This window comes from Hemitrygon akajei, chromosome 21 (assembly GCF_048418815.1).
Source record: "Hemitrygon akajei chromosome 21, sHemAka1.3, whole genome shotgun sequence".
Taxonomy (NCBI): Eukaryota; Metazoa; Chordata; class Chondrichthyes; order Myliobatiformes; family Dasyatidae; genus Hemitrygon; species Hemitrygon akajei.
In genome coordinates, this window is record NC_133144.1 from 59,131,933 (window position 1) to 59,151,353 (window position 19,421).

General features: G+C 42.3%; 1 protein-coding gene across 5 annotated transcripts in view; it reads right to left on the minus strand.

Annotated features, from left to right (window-relative positions):
* Positions 1 to 2,623: 2,623 nt before the first annotated feature.
* scaper (S-phase cyclin A-associated protein in the ER) overlaps positions 2,624 to 19,421 on the minus strand; it is a 327,794-nt gene continuing 310,996 nt past the window's right edge. For 4 of the 5 annotated variants that reach the window (XM_073025526.1, XM_073025530.1, XM_073025531.1 and 1 more), the window contains exons 29-31: positions 3,701 to 3,892; positions 3,146 to 3,194; positions 2,624 to 3,060 (exon numbers count right to left, since the gene is read on the minus strand). In XM_073025526.1, coding sequence (XP_072881627.1) covers positions 2,954 to 3,060; positions 3,146 to 3,194; positions 3,701 to 3,892 — 348 coding nt within the window. In that variant the 3' untranslated portion in view covers positions 2,624 to 2,953. The remainder of the gene's footprint in view (positions 3,061 to 3,145; positions 3,195 to 3,700; positions 3,893 to 19,421) is intronic. The other variant, XM_073025528.1, reaches the window with a different exon arrangement.

The window sequence follows — 19,421 nt, forward strand, 5'->3', positions numbered from 1 at the left end:
GAAGAGTAATCCTGAGTGGGTTGTTTCACAAACTGATATGGAAGCACCAATTCCCAAAACAGAGAAGTCATTAAAAAATGGTAGATACAGCCCAGTTCAACACTGGGAAAAAAAAACCCTCCCACCATTGAGCACATCTACAAAGAGCACTGTCACAAGAAAGCAGCATCCATCACCAAAGACCTTCACAATCCAGACCATGCTCTCTTCTTGCTGTTGTCATTGGGAAGGAGGTAGAGGAGCCTTAGATCCCATACCATCAGGTTCCTGCATCAACTTGGGCAACTACACTCAACACAACACTGAACTGATCGCTGAACACAACCTATGGACTCACTTTCAAAGACTTTACAACCCATGTTCCCAGTATTTATTTATTTTTGTATTTGTACAGTCTGTCTTCTTTTGCACATTGGATTGTGTGTCAATTTTTGTGTAGCTTTACATTGATCCTATTGTATTTGTTGGTTTTACTATGAATGCCTGCAAGAAAATGTATCTTTTACCTTGTTGCAAACAAAATTCCAACTTATTTTGTTGATTGCCTGACCTTTGGTTGGGGGGGTGGGGGTGGGGATGTAACTTGTGGTTCTTCTTCCCTGCAGCAGAGACCTGGAATGCCAGGGTGGGAAGATTACTAAGTGTTTCAGGTTTAAAATGTCGCCAGGCTTGGACAGGCCTCAGTCAGGTTGGGTCTGATTTTTACATCCCAGCAAATTTCAACAAACTGTCCTCAGAATCCAGGGCTTTGTGTCACAAAATATAAAGGAAATTTGATTCTTGTCTCTGTGGTGTTACAAACATTATTAAAATTGAGTAAGGCATCACTGCAGGACACACAAAAATATCTAAATAGCTGGAAATTTTTTAAAAAAAGTTTCATTGGAGAGAAAGACTCAATTTTATTTAGAAATACAGTGTGGAGTCGGCCCTTCAGTCCCTTCCAGCCACACCACTCCAGCAGCTCCACAACCCTGATTAACTGTAACTGAATCACAGGACAATTTACAATGACCAATTAACTTACCTAGCATGTCTTTGGATTGTGGGAGGAAACCAGAATATCTGGGGAAAATCATGCATTCCATGGGGAGAATGTACAGAGACTCCTTACAGAATGGTGCTGGAATTGAACCCCTGGACACCCCAAGCTGTAATAGCATCATGCTAACCATTACACCATCAAGGCATGCACTTTGTAAGAACTGATAAAGACAATCCCAAATATTGCTAATGCTTCTCAGGCAGCCCCTCAGGGTTGAGGAGGACTTGCTTCTATTTTGGATTTGTGAGATCTAAGGTAGCTAATGGGACCAATGTGGCAACCACAGATCCTTCACAGATGGGTAGAAGGTACCTAACAGGGCATGAAGGTTAATAATTTGTGAAGTAGTTGGCTTGTTTCACCACTTAATCAGGGTTTCTGTGTGCTCCTGATGCATGACCTTGTTGTTCACACCATTGCAAAGGTTCTTACTCTGCTTTGATTGGTTATGGGGCCAGTCTTCTCAGAGTCAACAAGGATGGACTTCAAGAAACTTTGAGCATTATCCTAAAATCCCCTTTTCTGAACACCTTGTTAATCTCCTCCTATAACTGAGTTTACAATAGTTTGGTGTTTGGTAGGTGTACAAAGCGTCCTGCCTGATGTAGCTGACTGAGGTAACTAGGGCTTGGGTGTATAAGACAATGGTCTGGGAGAGGGCACTGATATTGACTTTGGTCAATTTGGAGCAACGTTTTACAGTGCCTTGAGGTACCTGTTGCAGATTTTTCACATGTTAGAAGCATTATCTGCAGAAGGCAGTTGAGGAGAATCCTGGTGATGACTCCCTTCAGCAGACAGCAAGAAGACCCCCTTGCAGTTACTGTAGTCAGCCGTGTCTCCTTTTATGAAATGGTCTCAATTACACAACTGCTTCTTTATCCTCCTCTTCACAGGTAGGCTTACATGGCTGACAAAAACTGACACCACTACTTTGTCAAAAGTGGATGGAATCTTGGTCCTTTTCTTAAGGATAAAGATTTGCTTTATTTGTCACACGTACACTGAACATTGAAACATACAGTCAACTGTGTTGTTTGCTTCCACAACCTTGAAAGTGAGTCCATAGGTTGTGTTCAGTGATCGGTTCAGTACCATGACTGAGATGTGCTTCCAGTGCCAACATATCATGGCACAGCTTACTAATCTAACCCATATGTCCTTGGAATGTGGGAGAAAACCACAGCACCCGGAGGAAACCCACGCAGTCACAGGGAGAACATACAAACTCCTTACATGAAATGGTCAGAATTGAATCCTGATCTTTTGATTGAGGGTGCTGTAATAGCATTATTTTAACCACTACGTTACCATGCTGCTCTCCAAAATCCAATATACCATGACAGAATTTGCCTCAAATGGTTACTACAAACCAATGGATCTTCTTATGATAGCAGGAACATCGTATAATGGTGTCTACCGCACACAACTAACAATTCAGAGGTCATAGTCAAATTTCACAAGTTCAGACTTTTTCACAAGACTACTTTCTTATATTAAGTCACATTATATCATTGTATTAAGTTCAACTCTGAGAACTAAAGTGTATGAAAATAAACACATTTTCAACAATGCATATTGATGCAGATGAAAATAAATAATTTTATTGTGTCAGAATATTCGAGCCACCAACTGACTTCTAATAAATAAATTAATTAATACAATCCTAAAGGGACTGATATATCTTCTAACAAACAAAAACAAAACAAATTATTCTCTATGCACACAAGCTAGAAAGATTCACTTAAAAAATTGTCAAGTGATTATGATGAAGATCTTATATACACCAGGTAATATATACAGTTTGTGCAAATCAAATGAGTATGTCCTAGAACATAATATCACTGAATGAGTTACAAGACTAACATTTAAACAAATTTTTTGTGTGGTATCGAATACCCTTTCCTCTTAGCAAACTGGCTCTTTCTGCAGAAAGAATTTACGGGCATCTTCCCACATCTCACGGGGAAATCTGTTTGAGAACTCAAGGTAATCTTGACTACAAGCGGCTCCTGCTGAAATGAGAAGATAGAATGGAATTGTTAAAGTTAATGTTGTTGTAAACAGGGGGCAAGTTGAGAAGAAATCTTGGATACTCACCCGCCTGGTGAGACGGTTTGTCAGTCTGACTCAAACTCTGTGCAAAATCCTAAAGAAGATAAAAACACACACAATTTTGTCATTTTATTCATTCTAGATACTTTTTTATTCATATCTTTTTACTTCTATTCTGTCCATTCCTGCTATCCACATACTTGAGGGAGCACAACCACTGATATAATTAACATAAAAGAGCAACAGGCACAGTTTAACAGGCCTGATGAAGGTTCTCAACCCGAAATATTGACTGTCCATTTCCCTCCATCGAAGCCAGAACACAGAGGACAGCTAAAAATGGTTTGCCGGTTCTCGCCAGATGTTCGTTCATGTGAAATTTCCAAAGAGAGTCAGGAGGCATTGAATGGAAATGGGAACCCACTGTTAATTGTTTGCTCACTGTGACGATGGAACACCAACTAGAGCCCTGGCTGGTTTTGCCTAATGGCATCCGTACCCGGTCTTTAACAGTGCAGGAATAAGCATTAATAGTTCATGCTACCCTGAAGCACGGATCAATTATAAAGCGGGACAAAGTAGGAGTTTACACAGATTTACCTGGATAAAGGTGGCAAGCAAGACACAGCTCATTTCCTGCTCTAGGATAACTTTGTTCTGCGGGTTGTTGTAACAAGCTGTGATCAGTGTTGGGAACAGGACTTTGATTAAACGCTGGTCACTGAAGTATTGAAAAGGCAGCTGGCAGAGCTTCTGAAGGACTGTAGGGTGGCGCCCTGACTGCACTGTTACCTGACAGAAAAGAAGGTGTTCATAAAATCATCAAAAAACCATTTAATGACAGAATTTATAATATACAAACACACTAAAAATCAAGTCTGTGTAATCTTCCTGTTCATGTTAAGTTCCTGAGACATTCTTTTGCTAACTTTCCTCAATACAAACTTCAAATGCCAGATTTATTATATACACATCATAGTGTAATTAAGCTCCTCCATGAGGAGTATTGCAATAGTGCCTCTGTTTTCCGTCTTCCCAGCCCCTTGGCTTGAGCTAGACAGGAACCCTTATGTGCGGCCATTTCTCATATTGCAGACAGCCTCACAGTGTAGAAAGTATGACAAGATTAGAAGTGAGTATTACCTAAATGGTGAGAGTTTGCAGAGGGATCTGTGTTTGTGCATGATTTGAAAACGGATAGTATGCAGGTACGGCCAAAATGTTACAGAATGTTACCATGCATTGCTGGAGGAACTGACTATCAAAGTAGGTTATGCTTCAGTTATACAGGGCATTGGCGAGACAACATCTGGAGCACCGCATACAGTTTCAGCTTCCCATGTGACCTCAATATATTAACTATTTAAAAAACTCCTGGTATGATGACATACAGAATGAAAGCAGGGAAACTACGCAGAGTAATTTCTGCTGTGAGCTTTGCAACCAATTTGCCCATCTGTATATTTCTACTTTTATATCAGATTTCCAATTTTTTCCTTTTACCTTTACTTCAACTCATGAGTTCTTTGACAATATGTATCCCTTTGAGTGTGCTGCCTGTCATGTGTAAACCCTTTGTGTTACTGCTTTATGAAAAAAGATAGGACAGATCAGTAGACCACACAATTGCAAGTGGGTGTGTCATTACTTTATAGTGTTTAGCACAGTGTCAAAGGCAACAAAATGGGAAACGAGATAACACAGATGCCAGAGTAGGGAAATGGTTACCTCCAACTGACCGCTTCGATGGAGAAAGGTCAAAGGTCACATGAGGAAACTGCTCTGGAATGTCCCATTCTGTAGTGCAATAACAAGGGAGCCCTGGGCAATGAAAAGCATTTGCAGCAGAAAGTATACTCCTGGCTGAGGTATGGAAAATTAGTCAATTTTTCTAGTCTTGATTACTATTCTATAATATGTTGGAAATTCACCTGTCAGGTGGGAACTAGTTGGAAAGATATGATGCTTTGCACAGTCAAATATCAGAAGGACACATTTTCTAGGTCATTCAGAAACGATGGCTCCTTCTATGAACTACTAGATTCTTGCTTAGACTCCAAGAAATGACCTCACAAGAATTCTGATGAAGGATCTGCGACAAACATCTTGCTTGAGGAACGCAAGGGGGGGCGGGGGGAAGGTAGTTTTTATCAATGATAAATGGTTTTGATCTGAAACATTGATAGTTTCTTTCCTTCCTACAGATGCTGCTCGACCCACCTCGTTCCACCAGCAGATTGTTTGTTGCTCCAGATTTCAGCAACTGCAGTCTCCTGTCTACATTAATTCTGGCTCTTTCCCCACAAATGTTGCCTGAGCTCCTGAGAACTTACAGCATTTTCAGATTTTACCCCAACAAGAAATTGAGCTTAGAAAACAATGGGGAGAACAATGGAGAAAGTTAATATTTGTTATTACTAATGTCCAGTTAATACATTTTCTGCATTGTTCCAAAAACATTCAGTCTCTTCACCTACCTACTTACCAAGAGAATTGAGAGCCACCTTAAATTGATCAGTCACTAATTGCTTTACAAGTGCGAACTGTAAACAGCTTCGAACTGTTGTTGAAAGGATTCACAATCAAATGGAAAAATGGGCAATTCAAGATTTCAAAATGTCCAGATATTTATTTATAGCGATTCAGCATGGTATTAGGCCCTTCCAGTTTTACAAGTCTGGGCCGGCCAATTACGCCATAAGACCAATTAACCTACTAATGCATATATCTTTAGAACGTGGGAGGAAACTGTAGCACCTGGAGGAAACCCATGTGGGTTATGGGGAGAACATACAAACTCCTTACAGAATGTGATCCCAATTTCTGCACAATAATATAGAACAATTGAGTGATTTTTGATGCCAAGTATACTTTACTTATTACAGCCAAAGAGATGATGTGTTTCAACTCTTACTTGATAACCTCTATATAGTAAATGTGCTTGCAGTTGTTTGATAGCAGTCAAGTGGAACGTAGCCCATCTTTTTTCTTATAGTGCATGTTATAAGTAAAGTGTTTAAGGTTTTAATTTTAACTGTCTTTTAAAATCAGAATTGCAGAAATATCATTGGGAAATAGGATTTTGAAGAGTGAGCAAAATAATATGAGAGTGAATCTGTACAAGTCATTGATTAGACTTCAAGTGGAATTCTAAGCTGCTTGTATGCAGTACACCTGTACTATTTCATAGGCTTAACAGGAATGTGCAGAAGTAGTCAAACAATTCTGTGAAAAAGCCTGCAAAAGAATTCACCCCTTTTGGATTATTTGATATACATTTTATGACTTCTTTCAGAAAAAATGACCTTCCTGAACCTGAAAGAAAACTTTCTAGTATCCCTTCCCCCAACCTTTTAGCAGCCAAGTTGACCGAACCTAATGATGCATGAATAGCCTTGGTCTCGGAAGTCAAAAAGGCACCCAATTAAACTCCTGCTCCTTCCCTCTCAACCTACCAAATATAGCATCAGTTTTCTGCATATGGAACACTGGGTACAGCCATCCCTGTGACTTACAGAGAATCCACAGCAGTCTGTGTTAAAAAACCAGCAGCATTAGAAAGTAGGTGGTGTGGGAGGATGGGGGTGGTGTTAGGGTTGGGGTGGGGGGAGGAGGGAAAGAAAGCTTAAAATCACTTCAAAAAAATTCCAGAGATGTCGCCATTCGTTTTTCTTATCACTTCTCTCATCAGCTTAGCAGAGTCCAAGAGTAAGACTGTTTAGACTAATGGGACTTGTCATAAAGCAGGCCAAGTTTACAGAGAGACTTGTGCACATTAAGAAATGAAGCAATACCACTAATGGAACCTTGCTGTGTCCACATCCTGTTAGTCGTACAGAACCTTTTCAATCAAGTCATTAAATTCAACTAACTGATATTAAAATCAAATCACTCCCAGGTTAGGTTGATTACTAGTGAACAATAAGGAAACATAAATTCCCCAGGAACAGCCTTTCTTCAGCCTGGGAGGTAGGCAGGGCCAGGCCTCAAGGAGCAGTAAAACTGCAGCTCGGGATTGTAAATTGTGCATTGGCAAAGCACAAGCTTTCCAGGCGCAAGCACTCACATTGACTACCACCCAAATTAAAGCCAGAGGTGCTGCGTGAAACAAAGGAGCCTGTGACAACATAAATTTCAGGGTTTTACAAGATTTCTTTCAAAGGACTTTTAACAGCTGCTGCAGAATATACGGGCCCACCGATCATGTACTTGAGTTGTAAGAATGCAAGTAAACAAATCCAAGTTTTAGGCACGAGCACAAGACCTGCTGCCAAGGGTTGTAAAATATTGCGAGCAACAATATGTGACACACGACTTAACACTGCATACTGTGCAAGTCACTGAAGATTGACCAAGTTGTGATTTACAGTTAGATGCTAAAGAGCACTGCAAAACGATAGAAATTCAAAGTGAGTACAGAAGATACCAAAGGAATGAAGAAAAAACAGGCAAGATCTGTTCTCTTAATCAGTTGGAAAACAAACACTGTGTTTACTGAGTTGAGACAGGGTCAGGTGGCATAGCAACATCCCACCATCAAGTTGGTGGGGGGGGGGGGGGTAACGGAAATGCTGGCAGTTATCACGGGAAAGAATGAAATTATAATTCAGCAGCAATCATTCACCAGAAAAAAACTTAAAGGTGTATAGGTTCAAGTATTTAATTTTTCAGAAACATACACCCTCTACATTTTGTTTCTCTCGTGTACATGGATATAAAAGATCACTATTTTGAAGAAAAACAACATTTTTACCTGGCACACTATTTATCCTTCAACAAGCATTGCTAGAACAGATTATCTGGATGTTATTAAAAGTCATTTATGGGGGCTAGCTGTGCACAAATTGGCTACCATGTTTCCTTCATTATAACGGTGAATGCACTTCAAAAGTACTTAATTGCCTGTAAAGGGTTGGGGATATCCTGAGACCATGATAGACATTCTATAAATGCAAGGTTTTTATAAATATCAGTTAAAAAAATTGGGAAAAAGAAACAAATGAGTAAAAGTATCCTATTAAAGGTCAAGAGTTACACTACAGAACTTCATTTTAAAGAAGTGACTTTTTAGTTAATTAAGAATTGGTGTGGCATTTTTAAACAGTAGGTTTCAGAATGTGCAGTTACTTTGAACAGTCTTTTTTAAAAAGTATGTTCCTTTCAGATAGATCATTATTTAATGTCCGAAAATTAAGTTAAATACAAAGTTACAATCTTTACTTGGATTTATCACACAAACTATGCTAACATTGATGTAAGCAGCCTACTTTTGCCTTGTGTGTTGCACTCTTGCTAAAACTCTGGCATTTCCCCACTAATCAGACTCTCTCTCCTCCTTTAGAATGTTTCTTAAAGTCTTGCTCCTTCACTGAGCAATTGAACACCTGCCCCACTATCTCATACATGCTTTTAATTGAAACAAGAGATGTGGACAGTGACAAGGCTAGCATTATTTCTAATTTCACGCAAGTAGGTGGTGATAAAACACCCTCTTAAACCAATGCTGTCCTGATAGGTAAGGCGCTATGCTTTTAGGCAAGCAGTACAAAGGTAATAATTCTGCAATAATGAAGGAAAGGTGATACATTTCTAAGTCAAGAGGGTGGGTGGTTTGTAAGGGAACTGCTGCTAGCATTGGTCTGATATTCCTGCTGTCCTTGCTCTTTTAAATATAATGGGTTTGGGAAATGCTGCTGGGTTAGACAGGTAGCCATATTAAGCTTGTAGACAGTAGATTGTGGTCGTGGTGAATGAAATGAACACTTTGGAAGATGGGTAAAGTTCCAATGTAGAGGTTTGTTTAGGAGAGCAATGAACTTTTGAATGTTGTTGGAGCTGCACTCATCTGTACAAAGCAGGATTAGTGCCATACCACTGACCCATACTCTGTTTGCTTCAGAATGCACAGTCTCTGACTTGTCTGAGTAGCTGTAGCATCCACATAGCTAGTTCATTAAATCTCAGTCACAAGTAACCCCAGGATAAATTTAATATGGGAATATTTTGCCTCTTTCTAGCTAGAGATGCTGCATTGGACATAGATAACTTGGTCATCTGAGGAGCTTCAAAATGAACTGAACAAGTTTCTGACCTTAAGATGGAGGAAAGGTTACTGATGAAGCAGCTAAAGAAAGTTGCCCTGGGACACTGCCCTGACAATCTCTTGCGGCAATATCTGGGGCTAGAACCATTTTTCTCAGCAGGAGGCTTGACTCCAGCCAGTGGAGAGATTTTCCTTCTAGTCTCATAGGCCAACTTTATGAGAATTCATTGATGTCATACTCAGTCATAGCCATCTCATTATGATGTGGCCAGGTAACAACTCTTAGGAACCTTAAGATGTTTTCCTATGTTAAAGAAATTATATAAAGGTGTTACGTTCCCCAGTAACCGGGTAATTTTCCAGCAAAGATAGATGGGTCCACCGAAGCCTGATGCTACTATTTTCAAACGTTTTTATTTATAAAGGGGCACAAATTATAAAGGGGCACAAACGTATGGTTAATACAAAACATTCAGATCATATACGTCGTCACAACTCAATCTAAAGCACAGGTATAGTAATAATCAATCAGAAATAAGCTCTATCGTTGTCTAGGGGTTATGTAGATATATATTGTTTACTGGACATTTAAAAGTCTTTTTGCGGTCACTGCAGTTCCACCTGCTGCCGTTGTCGTGGTGTCGCGTTGGTGCACTTTTGTTAGAAAGAGAGAGAGAGGGAGAATGAAACATTTACCCGACAGGTTTCCCAACCTGTAGGAGGTAGTCGGAAGTCTCGTTGGGGAATGGACTCTCATCTGTGGCTTCCCCTGTAGCTAGGCCGTTCTTCCGTGGTGAGGTCGCCAATCCCAGGCAAGGAAAGGACGCATACGAACCCCACCACCGGCTGTCGCTCTCAAAATGCGATCGCAGGAATTCTCGCGAATCTTCTGGTGCGTCTGGCGCCCCGCCTCGGCAGCCCACCTTTTATCTGGACTGGCAGGGTTGTAGATGTCCATCAGGGTGGGGGGGGGCGAGGCAATCCTTCCCCCATCACCCACCTCACATTGCCCTGAGATTTTGCATGTAGGCCAGTTCCTTATCCCACAAAGGTGTCTCCCAAGACAATGGCTATGTCCGAGGTTTTTGTCTTGTTGAGCGACCAGCCCACTTTGCCCGAGGGCCTTACACGTGGTCTTCATGAGACAATAGTCAAAGAGTCGCTTTGTTCTGCTTCCCGGGGGAACGTGGTCTTCAGCACGTCTCCCTCTCTCTCTTGGGTCATTTGACCCCCCCCTTGACTAGGGCTCTTGCGAATCTCACAAAGGAGGGGGCTGGGGTCATAACACCTCCCCTCTTAAAAGTTTTTTTTACCAGCGGTTAAAAACAAGTTGGTACAGAGTCTTATAGGATTTTTTTTCTAACACAATACACAAGCTCCTCTCTTCACAGAGTACTACCGTTATACATTCAAGTCAGTATCTAAACAGGTAACAATTACAGTGTCCCTTTCATTAATATCTTAACATCACGTACCGTACTAAAGTCTGGTAGCATCAAACTTCAGCTCAATAACCATCTATTCATTTATTTTCTTCAGCAACAAAACTAAGGAGGTGTGATCTTAGCTTAGGTGCATCTACAAAAGTTTATACAAATACTAATCGTTTCGGTCGTGTTATTTCACCGGCAGGTCTCCAAAGGGGTTGTCTTTATTAGTCACAGGCTTTGGCGCAAACCCGTACAACCGGCGTTGCTGTTTAAAAATGGCCTTTTCTATTAACCATCGCCTCTTTTCCGGAGAATCTCCCCATGGGAACTTGAGTAATTTGGCGAGGTACTCTCCCGCCTTTCCTTTCCACGAGGGTTATTCTCTTAACTCCGTGTCCCCAACCCTAGTCCATCATGGGAATTTCCACCCAATTCTTTAATGCTACACAGGTAGTTAACCCTTTTGTCAAGACCATGCAGGCTGATGTGTTTCAGTTCGAACCTTTTTCTCCGGCCGCATTTAAATTTTGGCTTCCTCACAGCACTTTCTTGAATAACAATAGTGTGTGAGGCACCCTTACATTCCAAATCAACCTGTAATTGATGCGCAGGCATCAATCTAGACTTTAACTTTTTTTCATTCGATTTGGGAACTACAGATTTACCGTTCTCCTCCACAACAACAGTTATCTCCCCATTCGTAAACTCCACATTAACTCTGAGCACCCCCTTCAACACAACCATCTGGGAACTCACACTTCCCAAGGTTAACCCCTTCTTTCCCGAACCAAGTCTATCTGCTCCAAAAGGACGACCGTCTCGTCCAGCTGAGTCAAATACCTCAGACTTTTTCTGAGCTCCGTGACTAGGTTCAGGACTACGTGCATCCCCATCTTGGACACACTCAAGCGGGGCATTGGCCTCTTCCAGGCTTTCAATACCCGTACCCTTTTCAAATTCTAAATTCCCCTGATCCTCCCAGTTACTCTCTGGGCAACTCACTTCCAGAGTAAACTCAACCCCGCGGGCTGAAACAACCCCATCTGCCAACCCAGCAGACTTCTTCAAGGTAATGGCATCCTTTTCATCTAGGACTGCCCTCATTTCATTATCGGGAACACCTTTAGAATTTTCAACTTCTTCAAACAGTCCTGCCAAACCAGACAGATCATCCATGTCCAACCCTGGACCTTTTAACAGCTTTATCTGTTTCTCATCTTTATTCCTACCTCTAGGACCTTTTTCTTCGCTAAGGGAGGATCTACCTTTTCTCCCTTACCCCCTTTTACGTTACTATTCCTCGTTTTACCACCCTCGAAACCCTCGTGGCACAGGGTCGGTAAAGACGTCTGGGCCAAATCAAAACTGGCCAATTTTAAACTGCTCCCGTTCTCAGCTGCCGCTCTCGACAGGCTGCGAGTGTCCGTGCATGCGGGATAGCTTGGGGACTCCATGGGCAGGGCCTCAACACGCACCGGTCGGCGGGTCATAGTCATGGCCGACCAAACTTTTCCTCCTGCTAAATCGTTCCCAAGGAGGACATCCACGTCAGTTCTCGGGAATTCTGATGGCACCCCCATTTCAACTGATCCATACACCAGCTCACAATCCAAAATGACCCTACGCAAAGACACCCTTTCTGTCCCTTTTCCTATTCCTCTCAGGGCTACCTCGCCCGTCGGAGGTCCGAATTGTAATACGTTACGGCTAATTAATGATAGCTCCGCCCCCGTGTCTCTCCAAATCCGTATGGGAATTGGCGGGTCCCCCTTCCTCACAGGCACGGTTCCGTGTGACATATAAATCTCCGACCCCTCGCGCTCTCTGCTCCCCTGGGACCCTCTTGCCGATTTTCTGATTACCACTGCACACCCGATAGGGATCGCTGCTTTCCCTCTCTCTGGCTCCTTTCTCGGAGCAAAGCATTTAGATGCAATATGACCCACCTTTCCACAATTAAAACAGGTCACGCCAGGACCTCTCCTGCCGTCTTGCCTCTCCTCCTCAATTTTACCACTAGCTCCCAGCGGGATCTCCGCCTCAGCCGGTGGACTTTCTCTACCGTTCCCACGGTCTCTCTGGTAACTTTTTGGCAAGGAAAACTTTGTCTTGTGGGTTAGGGCATATTCATCTGCGAACCTAGCAATTTCTGAGATGGACTGATTCGTCCTCTCATTCAAATACATCCGGATCTCTTCCGGAAGACAACCTTTAAATTCCTCAATCAAAAATAACTCCCTGATACGCCCATAATTCTCGGCCACCTTTTCCGCGGTGCACCAACGGTCCAAGAGCACACCCTTCTCATGGGCTAGCTCGGTATACGTTTGATTCCATCCTTTTCTTAAATTTCGGAACCTTTGTCTACACGCCTCAGGTACTAACTCGTAACCTCGGAGAATGGCCTCCTTTACTTGATCATAATTCCCTTCCCCTTCTGGGGGCAACGCGGCATATGCCCGCTGTGCTTTCCCTCGTAACACACTTTGTAACAACGCCACCCACTGCTCTCTGGGCCACTTCTGATTCACTGCCACCTTTTCAAAAAGCAAGAAATAACTATCAACATCCGTCTCCTCGAACGGGGGGACCAACCTCAACGCCCGACTAACATCAAACCCCTCCTCTCTCTCTTGCCCTTGAACTCTTCGCTCTTGCTTTCGCCTGTCCAGCTCCAATTCATGGCTCCTTTGTTTCTCTTTCTCTTCTGCTTCTGCTTCTAGCTGCTTTAGCTGGAGCTCATGACCCCGTTTCATCTCTAATTCCTTTAGTTTGAACACCTGCTCCTTTTCCTTTTCCTTTGCAGCTCGTTCCTCAGCCTTTTCCTTTGCAGCAGCTTCTAGCTGCTTTACTTTAAGATCATGGTCCAACCTTACTTTCTCCAACTCTACCTGATCTGTCCCACTCGCTAATCTCTTTTCGGGGATATTTTCCAAATCCTCAGCTGCAAACACCTTCTTTTCAATGTAATACTGATTTATGACCCCTTGCACTTCCTGCTTTTTCATTGATGACCTCACCTCTGTGAGGTCTAACCCCTTTGCCAGATTTACCAAGTCTGATTTGGTAGCCGTCCCTAGCGCCTCTACAGTCGGATTTCTCATAAATTCACCCACATCCATCTTTGCTGGTTTCCTGTCTGGCTACCTGCGTAACCAGATTTAAGTTTGGACTTACAGCCCGATTCACTGACCCTCCCCTTTGGTTTCAAATCCGGGACGAGCACCCCACTTGTTACGTTCCCCAGTAACCGGGTAATTTTCCAGCAAAGATAGATGGGTCCACCAAAGCCTGATGCTACTATTTTCAAACGTTTTTATTTATAAAGGGGCACAAACGTATGGTTAATACAAAACATTCAGATCATATACGTCGTCACAACTCAATCTAAAGCACAGGTATAGTAATAATCAATCAGAAATAAGCTCTATCGTTGTCTAGGGGTAATGTAGATATATATTGTTTACTGGATATTTAAAAGTCTTTTTGCGGTCACTGCAGTTCCACCCACTGCCGTTGCCGTGGTATCGCGTTGGTGCACTTTTGTTAGAAAGAGAGAGAGAGAATGAAACATTTACCCGACAGGTTTCCCAACCTGTAGGAGGTAGTCGGAAGTCTCGTTGGGGAATGGACTCTCATCTGTGGCTTCCCCTGTAGCTAGGCCGTTCTTCCGTGGTGAGGTCGCCAATCCCAGGCAAGGAAAGGACGCATATGAACCCCACCACCGGCTGTCGCTCTCAAAACACGGTCGCAGGAATTCTTGCGTATCTTCTGGTGCGTCTGGCGCCCCACCTTTTATCTGGACTGGCAGGGTTGTAGATGTCCATCAGGGTGGGGGGGGCGAGGCAATCCTCCCCCATCACCCACCTCACATTGCCCTGAGATTTTGCACGTAGGCCAGTTCCTTATCCCACAAAGGTGTCTTCCAAGACAATGTCCGAGGTTTTTGTCTTGTTGAGCGACCAGCCCACTTTGCCCGAGGGCTTTACACGTGGTCTTCATGAGACAGTAGTCAAAGAGTCGCTTTATTCTGCTTCCCGGGGGAACGTGGTCTTCAGCACGTCTCCCTCTCTCTCTTGGGTCATTTGACCCCCCCTTGACTAGGGCTCTTGCGAATCTCACAAAGGAGGGGTCTGGGGTCATAACAAAGGGAAGCAACACACACGCAAAATTCTGGAGGAACTCAGCAAGTCAGGCAGCATCTATGCAGGGAATAAACAATTGATGTTTTGGGCTGAGACTTAATGAAAGGTCTTAGCTTGAAACGTCAACTGTTTATTGCCCTGCATACCAGTGCTGAGTTCCTCTAGCATTTTGTGTGTGTTGCTCAAGATTTACACATCTGCAAAATATAAAGGAAAGGATTTGTTGTTGATCAGGAAGATGCAGGTTAAAGTCTAACCCAGAGACTTTCATACTTTAAATGTCAAGTTGAGCTTATTATCATGTGCACAAGTACAGGAAGGTACAGGTACAATGAAAATCTTGCTTGAAACAGCATCGCAGACAACACACAGAATATAAATTATATACAAGACAGTGAATAGAGAGGGGAAAAAAAGACTGCAAAGTCAAGACCTTGGCACAATAAACAAAGCTACAATATGGACAAGTCTATAGTATGTAGAGGTGGTCTGTGGTGTTCCATTGTTGAGGTAGGGTTAGGGTCGTTGAGGTCTGTTCAATTCAGCTGGTACATAGACTGACTGAATTGATGCTTAACTACTTTGGTCATAGTGTCTAGCTTCAATTCTCCAAATTGGCTCATTTCAGAAAAGAAATGACACTATTTGCCTGGAGGGAAGCAAAACCTACCCAGGGACTTTACCATGTCCCTTCCTGTGGAGTAGCCTGTGAACCATCATTGTTTAAATACACACAAATGGATCAATGAGGAATGGACCTGGTTTCCATGGAACTGCATACCAGTGTAGATTTGGAGAGAAAGAAACATTTATCCTACATTATTAATAGATAGCACAATGTCCCTGGTACTTCAGCATAACACTAGCACGATACTCTTTGGAATGCAGAAGACTTAGGGATAGTTTGATATGGAATTTTGAAAGGAATTCAAGGATCAAAAATATTTCTAAAAGCTAATGGGAAATTTAGAACAAGGCCAAACAATGCAGGGTGAGTTAGGCAACACTTCTAAAACAGAAAGGTTTGGTAGACTGATGATAAAAAGCTGATGGTAGCTCAAGTATTTTTTTAAATTCAAGAAAGAAATACTGCTCTTCCCCAAGTTTTTAAGAAACCTGGAGTCAAGGTGGGCAGGCATCATTAGGATTAGTTTTGATATCACTGATGCAACAGGCTTGAATGACTTGTGCTTTTGTGTTCCCTTAAAATAAAATAGTTGGTTAAATGCTTGCCAGAATAAGACACTATTCAGTTAGACAAGATATCATTGTTACTCTTATATTTCCCTTAATGGGCTACCACAATGAATATGGTAACTTCAGCTCTTGAACTACACAACTGCATGTCTGGGTAAAAGCTAAAGCACAACCACAAGGCAATTGTGTGGAAGTTTTAAGTATCCCTGAGCTGCCAGGCTGTGTGGAAATTCACCAGTTCAAAGCTGAGCAATGCCATGGTCTCAAACTCTTTATCGCAGTCACTGTAAAACAAGTACATGCAGTGGTTTTATGGGCTATGCCATTGTCCCACCTCCACCCAATCCCTTTTGATTCCTTTAGTATTGAGAAATACACTCAGTAGCCACTTTATTAGGTACACTGGTACAAATGCTTGTTAATGCAAACATCTAATCAGCCAATCATGTGACAGCAACCCAATGCACAAAAGTATGTAAACATGGTCAAGAAGTTCAGTTGTTGTTCAGACCAAACATCAGAACGGAATTATTGTTGGTGCCAGACAGGGTGGTTTGAGTATCTCAGAAACTGTTGATCTCCTGGGATTTTCATGCACAGTAGTCTCTAAAGTTTACAGAGAAAGGTGCAAAAAACAAAGAACATCCAGCACAGTAGTTGTGTGGGCCAAAACCCCTTGTTAATGCAAAAAGTCAGAGAATGGTCATATTGGTTCAAGCTGACAGGAAGGTGACACTAAATTCAATAACCATGTGTTATAACAATAGTATGAAGAAGAGCATCTCTGAATGCCCATGTCTAATCTTGAAATGGATGAGCTACAGCAGCAGAAGACCACAAACGTACACCCAGTGGCCACTTTATTAGGTGCAGGATGAAGTGGCCAGTGAGTGCATATCAATCTCCTTTTTGAAGGCATTTAATAATTTGTCTCCCACTGCCTCCTGTTGCAGAGAATTCCACAGGTTCACCATCCTCTCATTGGAAAACAAAATTCTCCTGGTCTCCTTTCTAAATAACATACTTGTATTGTTTCTCTTCTTAAACCCATTACCCCTATTGGAGCAAAGGTCACTGATAGCATCTCACCAGAATTCTCTGTGTCTTTCAAATTGTCAACTGCCCACTGAAGATCTTTCCTCTCCCAGAGATGAGATCCTTGCAGTTTCTTTTAGTGTTTCTGTAGCATTGGGATTTTATGGGATGGGTTCAGTAGCCCCATGCCCAACTTTCCTTGTTTCACAGTGGGTTTTGGACTGTCCAAGGCAGAGTAGCATACTAGTATCCTGGAATACAATCCTGGTTCTGTTCTCCTCAGCCACTGGGAACTTCCAAACATGAGAGATTTCACAGATGCTGGAAATTCAGAGTAACACACACAAAATGCTAGAAGAAATCACCTGGTCAGGGATCATCTAAGGAGAGGAATTAACAGTCAATGTTTTGGGATGATACCTTTCATCAGAACTGGATAGAAAGGGGAAAGAAGCGAGAGTAAGAAGGCGGAGGGAGGGAAATGAGTTCAAACTGGCAAACTGAGTTCAAATAGGTGAAGTCAGGTAAGGGGGAAGGTGAGTGGGTGGGGAAGCAGGATGAAGAAAGAAGCTGGGAGGTGATTGGTGGAAAGGGTAAAGGGCTGAAGGAGAAGGGAAGGGGTGAGAGGAAGCCAGAATGAGGAAAAGAAAAAAAGTGAAGGGGGCAAGGGGAAAATTACCAGAAATGAGAGAGACTGATGTTCATGCCGCCTGGAAGCTATCCAGACAGAATATCACATGCCTCATCGTGGCAGTAGAGGACGCCATGGATCGACATGTCAGAATGGGAATGGGGAGTGGAATTAAAATGACTGGCCACAGTGAAACCTTGCCTGTTGCAGACAGAGCAAAGTTGCTCAACAAAAAGGTCCCCCCAATTTACGTTGGGTCTCACTGATGTAGAGGAGGCCACAAAGGGATCTATCTGTACCTAGGCAGTTTGGGGTCCTGTGAAAATTTTATAGGATTATGTGAGATTGTCTTTCTTCTAAATTCAGTGAATGTAGGCCAGCTTGATACAATCTCTCCTCATGTGTCAGTCCTGCCAACCCAGAAATCAGTTTAATAAATCTTCAATACACTCCCTTTTTGTGCAGAACATCCTATAGGGAGATTAAAATTACACATTAAATTCTAGATGGTTCCTTAACCATCTATGGTCCACAACTTATGGACTTACTTTCAAGGACTCTACAACTCAATGTTTTCAGTATTATTTATTTACTTATTATTTACTATTACGATGATTATTTTATTTGCATAGATTGTTTTCTTTTGCACATTGGTTGTTTATTAGTCTTTGTGTGTAGTTTTTTATTGATTCTGTGTTCTACTGTGAATGCCTTCAAGAAAATGAAACTCAGGGTAGCATATGTTGACATATGCACACTTTTATAATAAATTTACTTTGAACTTTATGGCAGCAAGAACAGGCCTTATTTCACCTCAGCAGCGAGGAAAATTGGGCTGATACTTCTGGCTCCTGATGGGGAGGATCAACTTGGAACTTCAAAAACAAAATGGTTTGTTGCCAGGCATGGTCCAGAGCACTTGTACCTCTAATGGGCTTTCCCCATGAATGTTGCGAATGCAGTCCAGTCTATTACTCACTCCAGCCTCCCCACCATTGACTCTGTTTAAAATTTCTGTTACCTTGGGAAATCAGCCAATGTGGTCAGGGACTCCTCTCACCCTAGTCATTCTTTCTTCTCCCTATTCCATTGGGCAGCAGATACAAAAGCTTGAGAACATGTAACAGCAGGCCCAATTGGAGGGCTTCTATTCCGCAGTTACAAGAATCTTGAACGAACTTTTTATATGATCAAGATAAATTCTTAATCTCTCAGTCTAGCTCATCACCTTATTTGTCAGTTGCATCTATTTGCACTGCATTTTCTCTGTAATACTATACTCTGCATTCTGTTATTGTTTACCCTTTTGTACCACCTCAATGTATTTCTGCAAGGAATGATCTACTTGGATGGTATGCATACTAATGTATTCCACTGTATCTGTGAGGCAATAACACAGGGGCAACATGGTAGTGTAGCAGCTGGTGTAACAATATTACAGTGCCAGTGATCTGGGTTTAGTTCCGCTGTTGTCTCTAGGAGCTTGTACGATCTCCCCATGACTGTTTAAGAATCCTCCAGGTGCTCTGATTTCCTCCTACATTGGAGGTCACCTGGGTGTAATTGGGCTCATTGTAACCACGCTGCAGCTCTAAATAAATAATAAATAAATTACCAATTGCCAACCAATTACTAAATACTACTTGGTACTCCAGTTCTGAACCCAGATCTTGTGGCATAACCTTTAGGGAAAAGTCAGCCACATCCAGCATTCCTGAAGAACAGGCACATATTTGCTCGATGTGCACTCAAGTCGCTTTCTCTCAACATGACCTTTGGGAACCACTAAAGTAAAATGAGCTAGAAGGTAATTTTGCGAAGCGTGTTTCCTCACAGGAAG